General features: G+C 46.4%; 1 protein-coding gene across 1 annotated transcript in view; it reads left to right on the top strand.

Annotated features, from left to right (window-relative positions):
* The window catches only part of csmd3a (CUB and Sushi multiple domains 3a), a 177,126-nt gene that overhangs the window by 111,383 nt on the left and 50,392 nt on the right, over window positions 1–15,351 (top strand). Inside the window, exons 40-49 of the mRNA XM_042709035.1 lie at window positions 712–828; window positions 1,512–1,721; window positions 2,531–2,719; window positions 6,018–6,195; window positions 7,796–7,941; window positions 10,310–10,390; window positions 11,090–11,203; window positions 11,634–11,822; window positions 12,572–12,718; window positions 14,030–14,218. Coding sequence (XP_042564969.1) covers window positions 712–828; window positions 1,512–1,721; window positions 2,531–2,719; window positions 6,018–6,195; window positions 7,796–7,941; window positions 10,310–10,390; window positions 11,090–11,203; window positions 11,634–11,822; window positions 12,572–12,718; window positions 14,030–14,218 — 1,560 coding nt within the window. The remainder of the gene's footprint in view (window positions 1–711; window positions 829–1,511; window positions 1,722–2,530; window positions 2,720–6,017; window positions 6,196–7,795; window positions 7,942–10,309; window positions 10,391–11,089; window positions 11,204–11,633; window positions 11,823–12,571; window positions 12,719–14,029; window positions 14,219–15,351) is intronic.

The raw sequence follows: 15,351 nt of genomic DNA, 5'->3' as shown, positions 1-15,351 counted from the left end.
CACATACTATCCATACGGCACTCATCATTAGGTGTCAGTACCTGAGTGGTTGCAATATCAAGGAGATGCTGCCCACCATAGATATAGTGGGTAGTGATGTATGATGTAGTGCTGCACATGAATAGGTTAACCATGCTCAATGTTACCTCAGGGAATATGGCAGTGTAAATGAAGGGCTTTACATGACCTTAGTCTTATATGAAGATAATGCTGGAGCTTGCAGGAGGCTGGAGAGCGTCCATTTATTGAGATTCAAGGCTCGGCCGCCTTAAGTGAAATAAGTCCTGACGTCATTGTAAAGGCATCAGCGTTGCAGTGCACTAACGGACACCATGCGGAGAGAGAGAGAGCCGAATTGATCCACGCCACCACCGAGCAAATGGAATGTTCAATGCAGAGCATCGACGTCTCAATTTAGGCCTTTTAAAGTACTGTAAATGGACACAGTCGTTCAGAGTCACCGTTCTGTTTACCCTTGGCGGTGTCAAACACTCACTCACTCAGTCACGAGTAGCGTTCACATCTACACAACGTGTGACACCTCCCCACAACACCATTACGCGTTAGCACTAATGAACCCAATGGCGTTAACGTTAACTGCCTCATACATTAACGTGCTAAGGCTAATTTGTGCTGAGCCAAGTTGTGAGAGTAAAGTTTTCTCACTGTTTTCTTGCTGCCATTTTGTCCTTTGCTTATCTTTCTTCACAGCCCAGTGCGGTGGCTCCTTGACAGAATTCAGCGGGGTGATCTTGAGCCCAGGCTTTCCAGGGAATTACCCTAGTGGCCTTGACTGCAACTGGACCGTAAAACTCCCCATTGGCTTCGGTGGGTACTCGTCAAAACATCTAGAGGTCTTCTTACGCTCTGCAGTCACACTGTTCAGACAGCTTGGCTGCTTGGTCTCCCGTTTTTGTCTTTCTTTAAATTGCATTAACCTATGTGTCACTGTCATTACGCTGCTGGTGTTTGCCCAATTTCAACACGCTATTATTATGTGGATAGAATTCCTGTGAATGCAATAGCCTTTCACATGGAATAAAAGGAAGAAACTAAGAAAATGCTGTTCCATGTACATGAATGAATGAAATTAATGAAAATCATTAGGGACTATTTGGCATATAATGTCATTTTCACCTGTCATGTCCTGTGTGACTAGACACAAGCTGCTGAGAGACATTTTGATATGTAGTCTGGTGGCGCAGTAGAGAAGAAGCTGTTATTTTGGATAAGGGTGTGTGCACGGATGATATATTCGGATAACCGTTTGCAGCATATCTATTCAAATACTAGTATCCCTATTTGGTTATTCTGGGCATGCACACAGTCATGGGAAGTTATGAGAAGGGGTATTTTAGCTAATACTCATTTCAGATTACTTGTATTGTTAATTTGTGGAGATGGTATGCATACTCCAAACTATTTGGGTATTTAGCATTAGACTATTTGGACTATATAATGTGTTGGGGGAATAGGCTGTGAGACGATGTTCCCATGCGGTTCTTTTCTAGGAATTCACCTGCAATTCCTGAACTTCTCCACGGAGGCGGTCCACGATTACCTGGAGGTGCGTAGCGGGACGCTGGAGGCCGGCTCCGTCATCGACCGGTTCAGTGGATCCGTCGTTCCGGACTCTCTCTTCAGCACCACTCACCAGACCAGCTTCATCTTCCACAGCGACTACTCCCAAAACAAAGCTGGTTTCCACATCACCTACGAAGGTAAAGAGGATTACTCCCCAGCACCCCCACCCCACCCCCAGCCCCAGCCCCAGTTTTTCACTGGCATACTCTGCCACTCCCTCTGTTAATATTGACATGATCGGGACCCCGCCCTCACTTACCCCATCCAGCCTACACCTCACCCACTCCCCATTGTGTTATCAGGGATTTGAACACCGGTACAATTGCCATGCACGGGAGGGCTTTGAGCTTAGTTGCCCTGGTCTCCTGTGCGGAAAGGTCTTACTGTCATTGCAAATTCAGTAGATCCATATTTGCACTTGTGTCAGTGACCTAGGAACGTGGGGCTTCTCCTGTGTGAGGGGAGGGCTTCACAAGCTTACGCTCATGAGCACACAACTGTGCACTATTGAAATTCCTCTTTCTCTCTCTCTCTCTCTCTCTCTCTCTCTCTTTCATCCTCTTTCTCTCCTCAGGCATATTGATGTGTTTTCCTCTGTGCTCATTATTCATAATTTCACTCCCAGTTTGAGACCTTTGCACTGCAGGGTATTTCTGAATGGCATTAGGAGGCTTTGGTTTGACAGATTTATAAAACATGCAGCTTTTGGGAGGGGGGTTCAGTGGCCTCCTAATTTTAGTTCCATTTTATTTAACCAGTGTGATTTGGTTTGGTTTGGTTATATTGGGGTGGTGTTGTTCAGTATGGTTTGGTTTTGCCGCTATTGTTTGGTTAAGATACCCTGTGTTGATTTTGTGTTGGTTCTAATTCGGTGACATTTACATGACAGTCATTACATGACAATGACATTTGATTTCTTGATTCTCAACCGATTCCTGGGTTACAGCGTACGAGCTGCAGAGGTGCCCCGACCCACGACCATTCCGCAACGGCGTTGTGATTGGCAATGACCTGGGGGTGGGCATGACCATCTCCTTCGAGTGCCTGCCAGGGTACACGCTGCTGGGGGAGGCGTCGCTCACCTGCCTCCATGGAGTGAGCAGGAACTGGAACCACCCTGTGCCACGCTGTGAAGGTACCCGACTACCCGTTTTCACCTGTCATGTCACACCCAGTGCCGCGCTGTGAAGGTACCCCGACTGTTCATTTGTTTTCACCTGTCGTGTCCTGTGTGACTAGACACAAGAGAGGCTGCAGAGAGACATTTTGATAGGTAGTCTGTTGGCGCAGTATAAGGGTGTGTGCACGGAGGATCGAATATTCGGATAACCGTTTGCAGCATAACTACTGAAATACTATCCCTATTTGGTTATTCTGTGCATGCACACAGTCATGGGAAGTTATGAGAAATTATGGGGTATTTTAGCTAATACTAATTTAAAATACTAATATTGTTAATTTGTGGAGATGGTATGCACACTCAAAACTATTTGGGTATTTCTTTGTGGAGTGAGATGTGACTATACCTGACTTCTTTTGTGTGCACACAGCTCTCCATCTTCATGCATATGCTGATTCAGTTTGAATTCTACTCAAGGTTTTCTACATGAGACCCCTGGTGGATTTCTGCCACTAGCTAGCGCTCACACAACAATATTTGTAAACAAAAATTTGGTCTATAGTGACATACCACTCCACGAATAAAAAATGCTCGAACCCCTCAATGACACTCATGTTAATATGAATCTAATAAATATGAATAGGCCTAAGAAATCTCCCTGTTCAGAAGGGAAAAATGGCAAAACCAAAAAGCAGCAAATCAGCCAAAAAGGAAAATGTCAGTGAATGCGAGGTTGAAGTGCTCTTATCAGATGTAAAGGCAAGAAAACACATTTCATTTGGCAATTTGTCCTCTGGTATTAAAAACAGCTGGAGTGGTGGGGGTGGGGGGTTAGAGAGCTGCACAAAAAAAATTCCTCCGTGAGTCTGGGAGTTGGCGAGGTCGTTTAACAGCCATGTCTTTAACCGGGTAATCACTGTCATGATGGGCAGTTGAACAAAATTGTCGAACAAATACTGCACACATACATTTAAAAAATTCTGACATCTAGTTAATTGTGTCCCAAGAAGCCGCCCATGGCACACCCTGTCACAGTAGAATAAATGAATCACGAGCTGATCCAGGCCACCTCGCCACTATATTAGTCAGTCGCATTTCTGCATCACAGAGAATTTGCATGTTGATGGAATGAGAATGCTTTCTATTAACCAAGTCAAATTCTACTTCCGACAATGCCTTCATCGCCCCACTTGCATTGGGGAGAACGTCTCTCACTGCAACTTGCGTTTTAATGTTAGCCTGGTCAACCACTTCATATTGGAACTTTATACACCTGGCTGACATATGGATGACCCTATCCTATCCTATCCGGACCAGTCTGCCAGTTCCCTCTGGAGTGCCCCTGTTGCCAAGAAGCCCAGTGTGGTGAGCGTTTGTAAGTGAGCCCAGTGTGGTGAGCGCTTGTGAGGGAGCCCAGTGTGGTGAGCGCTTGTGAGGGAGCCCAGTGCGGTGAGCGCTTGTGCTTGTATGGGAGCCCAGTGTGGTGAGCGATTGTGAGAGAGCCCAGTGTGGTGAGAGAGCCTAGTGTGGTGAGAGAGCCCAGTGTGGTGAGCGCTTGTAAGGGAGCCCTGTGTGGTTAGCGCTTGTAAGGGAGCCCTGTGTGGTTAGCGCTTGTAAGGGAGCCCAGTGTGGTGAACGCTTGTAAGGGAGCCCAGTGTGGTTAGCGCTTGTAAGGGAGCTGGCAGATAATGCAACTCCTCATAGCACCGCACTCTAAACCCAATTCGCCGCAGACTTCCAAGAGATCTGAAACGGTTGATAAGCCGGTCATCAGGTATAGTGTATCCAGGTTTAGACAAACTGGTACATCTAGAGCTTAATGTCCTTTCCCAGAAACACAGAGTACACCTAAGCCAGTGTAGACTTTGCAACAAGTAGGAAAGGGGGGGGGGGGTGAATAGGTAAATACATCAGTCTAACAGGTGAGAGAGATAATGCTGAGCAAGATCGTTACAAGTTTTATGTTTTATCTAAGGCTAGAGACTGTCAATAAGTTAATTTGCGATAAGTTAAGTTAAGACAGTCAGTGTCTTTTTTGGGGGAAAACCAGTGCTAAAAGAAATCTCTGGATACGGACACAGCGATGTCAGGTTTAAAGACAAGTCCTGTGCCCCATACACCGCATGACCTCAGAAAGTGCTGCTTTATTAGTGCCACTCCCATGCATGCCCCATATGCCACACGAACCCGAGAGTGCCAAAGAGCACACACTAGACCCCAGCACAGCAGGTAGGTCTTACACACAGACACGACACAGACAGCAGCAGTGCGCTAACAGAAGTGGGGCTAGACTAAGGTATTAAACATCAGTGAAACACAGACGAAATAATAACAGCTACTCACGCTCATGCAGGACACAAAATGAGGAAAGCATAATCACATTATTCCAGAACCAAACACAAGCACACACGCAAAGCATTATGGGGGGAACTATTAGAGGCAAGGAAGCGTGCTATCCCCCCCCTGCAGTGTACAATATATTCAGTAGCATGGGACTGCTACAGTGGAAAAAACTAGATTGACCTTATAATAAACATTTTTTAGTTACACTCACAAGAAAAGGTTGAGCTACGCTCCCGAATATATTTTCCATTTACTGAAGCCCTGAATTATAGTTTGCGGATACATGTCGAATTTCAAAAATGAAAATGAGTGTCAGAGTGTCAGATTGAGAGGGGTTCTCATATTTATAAGGATTATGTACATATTCAAAAACCAGTTTTGACACTCTGCACTTGTGAAATATGTACCATTCACTGAGCTTATTGTTCAGAAATACAATACATCCATGATATTGCAGAACTGTGTCAAGGTTTCCCGCTGCAAAGTACATGCTAAGCATGAAACAATCTCGAGTTTATTATATTTATGTGCATATATCTTTATCATCTGCAGGATCTTTATGGGTCATAGCTGTAAGTGGGGTTATTGTGTGCATGAACCATGTAATAACCCGGCCTCCATGAAATGGAACAAATGTCCTCCTGGCTTCATAGGGATCAGTGCCTAGTTTAACATTTGCATCCATTTGGAATCGTCAGAGCCTAAGGAGTGGTCTGTGATTGGCTTATTCAGAGTGCATATTCATATGAGTTGTTGTCCATGAGAGCTCTAAAAAGCAAAAGGGCAAGGGCTCAAAATGGTTCCCATGAACACAGTTCTGTGAAGAACCTTTTCTCTGAGACACAAGCTAAAGCGCCCATTTGGTTCTTAACTGAACTGTGTTTTTTTCTTTTTTCTTTGTGAGTTTGTATTCTCCTGGGCATCGGACAGGTCCTTTAGAAGGTGACATTTTTCTCTGTGATGTTCTCAGCTCTCTGCGGTGGAAATATCACCTCCCTGAATGGCACCATATACTCCCCTGGGCATCCGGCCGAGTACCCAAACTTCCAGGACTGCATGTGGACCATCAGAGTCCCCCCGGGGAACGGGATCTACATCAACTTCACCCTTCTCAACACGGAGCCCACTTATGACTACATCACTGTCTGGTGAGAGCGCCCCCCACACACACACACACACACACACACACACACACACACACACACACACACACACACACACACACACTCACACACAGACTCACACACACACACACACATACACACACACACACACACACACACACACACTCACACACAGACTCACACACACACACACACACACACACACACACACACACACACACACACACTGCGAGGGCACCCTCTAAAGTAGTTTTGCAGTTTTATCGAGGCTTTGCAGCTGAGAGTGCTGCAGAGAGAGTGCCCTCACATGTTAGCCGTGCGCTGTGAGGTAGAGACATCAAAAGACAGTAGCCTGGTGCAGAGATGCTAAGCAGCTTCAAGGTAGCAACAGCATTGAGCGTTAGCCTTCTCCTCCAGCCCTCCCTCCCTCTCTCTCTCTCTCTCCCTCCCTCCCTCTCTCTCTCTATCTCTCTCTCTCTTGCACTGTGACATATTGAAGACAAGAATAAAGAGGCTCAATATTCGAAATGTCATGAAACCTTCCAATCCAATTTCCGAACAAACCACCTCCTTCCCCCCCTCCACCCAGCACCCCCCCTTCAAGCAGCAGTAACTAGGACATGTCAAATGGCTCTTAACAGTGGAGACAAAGGCACAACCATGTCAATTTGCTCTAATGCATATCCTTACACATTCGGCTTATATAAGGTCTAAAACTGCCGGCCGTGAAACTCAAACTTAAACGCCGTTCAGGCTCCTGAGCGGTGATGTTACTCACATTCCTAAAGTGCTCTTGGGCATTCGCTGAATGTTCCGGATAGTTTTAGCGCCTTATGTAACCCTCCCCTACGCTGCCTAAGTGCTGCCGTTTGTCTCCTGGTCTGAAATTATGCCGGGCAGACACCACTACACCTGTCCACAGGTCAGTCGTCCAGGTCTGGTTTTAGAGGAGCCATTTTGAGAGGTCACAGGGTTAATGCCTGCTCAGGTTATTTGCTCTCAGCCAACATCCAACAGATCCCATTTAACGCCACGCTGGCACACCAGTCATTTTTATATCTCATGATTGATTTCAGCCAAGAGAAGAGGCTACTAATGTCTGTTCTGTAGCAGTGACAGTCACAGGCTCAATTTTGTAGTTCAATTCCATTGGATGTTTTTATTTATTTATTTATTTTAATTATTTTAGGTGGTCATGCTGCAGTGCACATTTTATGTATGTTCTCTATGAACCTATGAGACAATGACAAAGAAAATTTTAATGTACACATACAAAAATATATTTTGATGTACTAATGGTAACCTGTTTATTTTATAAGGCTGCTGTGTAATTGCGGTGCCAGTTAAGTCTGACATGTCAGAGTGGATAACCTTGACACTTACAGAAAATTGTTGATCAGTTGTTTAAAAATGCTGGAGACATCAGAATGCCTTGTCCAATGTACTTATCAATGAAAGAACTCTCAACGCCTAAGAGATACACCTAAAGCCATCCGCCCATTACTGCCGCCGTCACTTTGACTTCTGTTGAGTGGTGGTGTGATGGTTGTCCACGTGATTGGGGTGTTGGGGAGATGTGGGGTCACCCCCATCCTGGCTGTCATGCTGCTGTGTCTTCCCACAGGGATGGCCCTGACCAAGGCTCCCCTCAGATTGGTCAGTTCAGTGGTAGCTCCACCCAGGAGACAGTCCACAGCACCTCCAACCACATCCTCATCAAGTTCCACAGTGACTTCAGCACCAGTGGCTTCTTCATTCTCACCCACCATGGTAAGTATGGTTTTTATTATTATTATTATTATTAATAAGTATGCGTCAATGTGTGTGTGTGTGCATATGGTGCTAATATCACCAAGGTTGTGGGTTCAATATGCAAAGAGCATATGCTGACACTTAAGGAAAGGGTTTACTATGAGACGTGGTCATTCTGTGTCAAATTTGTGACAAGGTGCACTTTAAGGTGCTATGTTATGAAACCGTCTGTGGCGACTGGCGAGCGAGAGTGGTGTGAAAATGGTAAGCAAACGCTGCTTAATTTATAGTGTTGGTGTATGGAGAGCTATTTCCTCTCAGGCAAGTGCAAGGCGTAGGTGCTAGTTGGTAGTCGGCGTTAGTCTTTGCGGTGCTAGTTGGTAGTCGGCGTTAGTCTTTGCGGTGTGTTCAAGTGCAACCTTTTGGCCCCGACAGAGGCAGCGTGAAGCAACCCAACAGTTGTCGTTCATCGCTGCTAGTTCTTCGCTGTCGGGTTGGTGTGTCCCTGGCTTCAGTCACCCTCATCTGGTTATAGGCGCAAGTGCTCTGCGAACCTTCAGTAAATTGTGACTGTTACTTTTAGTCACCGAATAAAGGTGTGTGTCATTACAAAACATTAGTAAATGTGGACCAAAAGTGTATAACTGCACAATACTGTGAGTCAGCTTTGGATAAAAACCTCTAAATTAATGAGTTCCATGTGTGTCTGCCTGGAACTGGCTTCTGCTGTGATGCTCCTCACTCAAGCGCTCTTATTTTCCGTTGTTGTTGTTGTTGGTATAGCAATGTGCCTCTTCCGCGGGAGGCCTTTGATGCAAATCAGGGACATAACACCCCATTATGCTCTCCAAATAGAATAAATGTGGAAGTAGTTTGGGAAAGAAATTGCCCTGTTTATCTCTTTAAGTCAAATGTTGACAAATGAAGTTACTGTGGGTTCTGAAGGTTATGTATGCGTCCCGCGTTTTTACGGCTCTTCGAAACCGGCGCAGGGAATTAACATGCCTTTGTTCCGCGGAGGAAATTGGTCCAATTATTGCTCTTGTCATGTTGCGCATTTTCACACAGTGTGGAAATGGGAAAAAGCAGGTGTGCAGTTTTTCGCATGCGAAAGGCGTGGCTGTATGTTTGATTGGCGGCAGGTGCGTCAGCGGACAAATGTCTTCCTTTGAGGTGTCAAATTGGGAGAACTCCCATTCCCGTGTCAACTTGGGATAGACTCTAGTCTCTGGTGGGACTTACAAAACAAAAGGGCACCTGTTCGGCCTAGCCGCCACTGGGGAACCAAAAAGTGCAATTATGTTCACGTCGATGCGGATTGTGCTGATGTGTTTGAAGTCTGCTAATAAAACATTACAACTTGGGGGGATTTCCACGGAGAGTGGTGAGAAGAGCAAGGCTCATTAGAAATTTAACAGATAACAAAATAAAGCGATGATGGTCCCAGGTGATCGACTTCCCTCTGTTCTCAAATTTCCAATGCTTTATTTCCCTCCTAGTGTTTGTGCTTTTATAGCCCCGGTGCTGAATGCCATTATCTTCTCCTTGTGATGAATTTTAAATGGGATGTCCTCCCAGTGAAATGTTTATTTTTTGCACTTGATCAAAAACAAAATCACTTGTTTTCTCATGATCAGTGAACATTGCAGTCAGTTTTAGCACGCTGTTGCTACAGCAAACTTGCCTTTGAGCACCAAACCCCCCCCCCACCAAATCTCCCCCATTTTACTTAGCTATATGCTTGGAAATAATCCGCATCCGCGGTAGCTGAGGTGTTAGCTGTGGAGTGCCAAGCTGCAAGCTGACAAGCTGTGTACAAGTCTCTATATAGCACAGCACAGCTCTTAAAATGGTTTAGCATCTATGCACAGCAATGCAGCATTCGGGCTTGTTGTGCCCTCAAGTAATTCCATGACACCTCAAAGAGAACGGGCCTGTGTTTCAGAGTCAGGAAAAGGTTTACCGTGCCATGGTGCACCATAAAGAACAACAGTTCACATCGACCAGGCCCGAGTACGACCCTAAAGTGAATCAATTGACTGCTTCATGGGAATATAAGTAAATCAGCATGACGGCCGATATTTCTTTTTAGCTCCCCTCTGCGAAGCCCCCGGTGGCTTGATAAAGTGCAATTACAGGAATAAAACAAGACGTTGCTGCTCGGGTGGCCGCTGCTCGCGCTTTCGAGGTGTAGTTGAAACCTACGTTGTTTCGGGTCGTGGCTGGGCCAACATATGCGCCCCTGATGAGTCACCAGAACAGTGTGAAGTGTAGTAGTGTAGAGCTGATTCTAAATGTTGACCCTCACATCTCTCCTCCTCCTCCTCCTCCTCCTCCTCCTCCTTCTCCTCCTTCACGTCCTCCACCTCTCTGTCTTCTTCTTCAGCGTACCAACTCCGTGTGTGTCAGCCCCCGTCAGCAGTGGCCAACGCTGAGGTGCTGATGGATGACGAGGAATTCCAAATAGGTAAAATCCATCTATCGATCGCGTGTCTGATGCAATGACTTGTCCTATGTTTGTGAGCGTGCCCTCAAAGGTACATCTAAACAAGGTGCCTTGTTGTTTGTTTGTTGATGCCCTCCTTATCACACACACACACACACACACACACACACACACACACACACACACACACACACACACACACACACACACACACACACCTTTCAGACAAGCAGTCCCTCTCCCCCACCCCCCCCACACAGCGGATCTTTCCTGAGCCTGACAAAACAACCTGTTTAGTGGTTGCATTTGTTTTCATTACCACACCGTGAGTGACCTGTCAGCTCCTAATTAGAGTATGCACTGATGGCAATTGGTTTTGTGTGTGTGCCTGTGTGTGTGCATCTGGGTGTATGTGTGTATGTGTATGTGTCTGTGTTTATATGTGTGTCACCGTGTCTGTGTGTCTGATGTTTATATGTGAGATTGTGTGATATTACATGTGTTTACGTGTTTGTGTGTTTGTGTGTGTGTGTGTGTGTGTGTGTGTGTGCATGTGTGTTTGTGTGTGTGAGTTGTCACTGTGTTTGTGTGTGTGTGTTTGTGTGCATGTGTGCGTTGCGTCCCTGTGTGTGGGTTGTCACTGTGTGTGTGTGTGTGTGTGTGTGTGTGTGTGTGTGTGTGTGTGTGTGTGTGTGTGTGTGTGTGTAATTCCTCACACAGGAGACATAATCAGGTACCGCTGTCTGCCTGGCTTCACCCTGGTGGGCAGTGAGATCTTGACCTGCAGATTGGGCGAGCGACTGCAGATGGATGGGCCCCCGCCTCTCTGCCAAGGTCAGCCTCGCCGTGGCACGTTTCATGCCCAATTTACCCCCTCTCCAAGCGTCCCGCTAATTTAGGGGCTGGAGATCAAATTGGTCAATCGTTCATGGACATCATTTGCGATCTTGTTGTTGTTTGTTGTTGTTTCATTATTTTCTCAAACTTGTATACAAATTGTATTATTATTATTATTAGCCAAGTGTTGCGATTGCAAATAATGAATTGATTAAATCAATTATACAGTGAATAATAATGCCAGTTTCAACTTACTAATGTTGTTTTCAGTGTTCATTTAAGAGTGTTCAATGTTTACGGTTAAACACGGTTTATGGTTTGCATTGAGAAAAAAAAATGAATTATTCCCTCTTTCACTCATTCAATCTTCACGTTCTTCACACACTGGTTTTGATTGATTAGTTTCATTGTTCTTGTTTCCCGACAGCACAATGCCCAGACAACAAAGTGCTCTTCGACTCCACGGGGGTCATCCTGAGCCCGGGGTTCCCCGAGAGCTACCCCAACCTGCAGATGTGCTCCTGGCTCATCAACGTGGAGAAGGGCTACAACATCTCACTGCACTTCGAGCTCTTCCATACGGAGAAGGAGTTTGACATCCTGGAGATCTTTGACGGTACGCCCCAACCTCCCAGAAAGAGAGAAACAAAGTTCAAATCCTCTGTTCATACACACACGCACGCACGGACAGACACGCACACACAGACACACACGCGCACACACACACACACACACACACAAACTAACTGTACTTACCTTTGAGATTCTGTAAAAGTCTGTGAGAAAATGAAACCACCAATCAGCGCCACTTCAAAGTCAGCATAGCCCAGCAAGCCTTCCTCCCTAGCGCTAGCCGCTATCGCGGGACTGGGTTCCGTAATTAGGCTAATGCTGTCCAATAAGGACCATGTCGTGGCTCCGCGGCGACCTTCCCGCGACCCCCTGTCATTAGCTCCCCGTGAATTAGCATCTAATGAGGTGCTTTTGTCAAAGCCACTGCTGCGGTTGGTCATCGGTCGCTGCCAGCGGCGGCTCTCTTTCATATTCACGGTGTCTCCTGTGATGATGACTCATGGGGGCTGGGCGGGAGGCTTTTTATGCCGCGGCGGCGGGGGGGGGGGCGCGTGACCCCCCTGTGCCGTGGTCTTTTCCTCGTGCACTTATCACCCGATGGGTCAGAGCCACACTCACTCTGCAAAAAAACAGATTCTCATTAGCAGTTATCACAACAATATGTGAAAGGCATGCAAAGTCTAAAATGTGTACTTAGCGCGTGTGAGGTCAGAGTGAAGGGCATGAATCAGAGCGTTTGGGGGTTTTGGGCTTTGGTGGTGATGTGGATTTGTTTCGTCTGATTTGTTGAAGGGCCCAACATCTACAGTCCGAGCCTGGCTGCCCTCAGCGGAGATCTGCCCGTGCCCTTCAACGTGACCACCAGTGGGCACCAGCTGCTGCTGCGCTGGGCATCGGACCACGGCACCAACAAGAAGGGCTTCCGCATCACATACGTTGGTGAGTATCAAAGTATGTATCCTCTACTGTTAATACCTTTTCAGTTGCATGGGTGTTCTGCATTGTTTTTTTAGTTTTTGCATTGTTTGTCATGTGTATGTACATTTTAGGGTTCTTTTTATGGGTTCTATTTTGTTTTCACCGTCTCACCCCAACTTGCCTGGCTTGCCGTTTGTGTATGTTTCTTTTTGTCTGTGTAAGTATAGTGTCTTCCATTACTTGTTGATCTATCTTTCTATCTGTCTGTCTGTACACTGTCTGTCTGTCTGTCTGTCTGTCTGTCTGTCTATCTGTCTGTCTGTCTGTTTTTCTGTCTGTCTGTCTGTCTGTCTGTCTGTCTGTCTGTCTGTCTATCTATCTATCAATCTATCAATCTATCTGTCTGCCTGTCTATCTATCACTCTATCTATCTGTGTCTCTGTCAGTGTCTCTCTGTCTGTCTGTCTGTTTGCTTGTCTGTCGACCTGTTTGTTGCCAGATATTCATCCATCCATCCATCCATACCTCCCCCTCCCGTTTGTCTCAGTTTGTCTGTCTGTCTGTCGGTCTGTCTGTCTGTCTGTCTGTCTGTCTGTCTGTCTATGTACTCTCTCTGTGTAATATCTCTGTGTGCTCACGAAGCCATCTGCATGATTGCAGTGGATCCTTGGTTTGGATGCCTATTAATAATTAATAATTCTCACCCACAGCTCTGTTCTGCAGCGCACCGCACACAGTTCAATACGGCCTTTTCAAAAGCATGTTTATTCATAGGGTGACTTACTTAGGTGCCAGGGCTGTTAGACTCAGTGGCGGGACAGCTGGTGCAGGAAAGGTTTGTTCCTCAACACAGACCTGACCCTGCAAGAACGCAGTGTGACACTCCTGTTCTCTCTTTTCTCGGCGCATTTGATTATTTTGGTACCCGGCAGAGACGCCTTCAGAGGAGCCTGTGCTGTTTGGTAATATTCTCTGAGATGCTGCTCAACTGCTGCCTCCCCTGGGAGAGCAAAGGCTTTTTTTAGTGAGAGCGGCAGACCCATTTCACATTCTATGACTGGATGCCTGATGCTCTTTTTTTTCCCAGCTCATTACGACTGACAAGCCCCCTTGTTTTGTTTTGTGCGGAATATAAACATTTACAGATAAAAAAGTAACAGGATTCCTGGGGGCCATTGCTCTGATAATTGAATGTGCTCACCCCGACCGTTATTGCTATTATTTTTCAGCTGAGTTTTCTGTCAGTGCCCCCCCCCCCCCCATGCTGATTTGTGGTTTCAAAGCGTCTGCTCAGAGTGTTTGTGTTCCCCCCTACTTCCCTCTCCCCCTCAGCCATGTACTGTAGCACTCCAGACTCGCCCCAGCACGGCTTCGTCATGAGCCAGACCGGCGGACACGTGAACAGCGTGGTGCGCTGGGCCTGCGACCGCGGCTACCGGCTCATCGGCAAAAGCTCCGCCGCGTGCCGCAAGACGCCCTACGACCACCTCGCCTGGGACTCCTCGGTTCCCGCATGCCAAGGTGAGTGCTGGTTCCGTTTACCCGGGTTCCGCGGTGCGCACGCCGCACACTGCATTTGCTGCAATATGCTGGACAGCTGCCAAGTCGTCTGGGAGAATCACTCGCTGTGACTCTCAAGGTCCCCCTTCTGCGCCGTGGCTGCGCCTGATGTTATTTGAGAAAAGAAAATGAGCTGTTACTTATTAACGCCTTTCAAGGGCTAAATGAGGGACCTCAGTGTTGTTGTTTTTTTAGGGAAATGTAGTGTCTGGCTGCCTGTACGTAATTGTTACCGCACATTGTAAACCTGTATATATGCAACACGTTCGGAGGACTGATCTAACGACGCGTGAGCGCTTTATCCGGTGAGTGGTGCGAGGAAGAGACCACGTCGAGGTCGAAGCCATGGAGATCAATGGCCTTTTTGTTCTGTCTATTGAATAGCTTTTAAGAGTCCTACCCCTCCTTAAAGGGCTGAGGGGTTCCGTGGACTATTGCTGACTGGGATCTATTGGATTAGGGTTTTGTAAATGGACCAACAATCGCACATCTCATTATGTTATGTGGCTGTTTTTGTCTGTGCTACTTTAAGCAAACTCCAAGCGTGTTTACGGTAGTTATTTATTTTGCTCAATTACAAAACATTTCTGCTGCGTCGGCTAAGTGGATTGGACTGTTTTTAGACCTTCCCAACAGTAGAAAAAAAACTTTGAGGTTGAGGTCAAATCTAAATCCAACCGGCAAATGCAGAGGTCGGTGTTCGGTCAAGCATAATGAGGTGGGCAAATTATTTGGAATTTATTCAATAAGCTGACTTGGAATTAAAGGCATCGGTGATCATGGGGTCACCACAGAGATCTCTGGGGTTGGGCTGAGACATTGGCATCGATCCAGTCAGTCTTCCATTTGGCTACTGAACCTCAAGAAAATGGTGTTTCTGCTTGTGCTATGCTGCTCTGTAGACAAAATAGTGCTTTTGTTCTCGCTTCCTGTCTGATGATTGACTTACACGGGCATGTACATTCACATTATCATTCAAACCACAGCCTTTGCCATCACATTTCAAAAAGATTTCTAGAAGGTTCTTTATTGTGGAGCTGAGACCTTGTCATTTGGAGTGCAAAAGAAATATCAGCATGTCTTTATATCTTGAA

Source organism: Clupea harengus, chromosome 11 (genome assembly GCF_900700415.2).
Source record: "Clupea harengus chromosome 11, Ch_v2.0.2, whole genome shotgun sequence".
Classification (NCBI taxonomy): domain Eukaryota; kingdom Metazoa; phylum Chordata; class Actinopteri; order Clupeiformes; family Clupeidae; genus Clupea; species Clupea harengus.
Note: the sequence above shows the minus strand (reverse complement) of the source record. Positions and strands in the feature narration are given on the sequence as shown.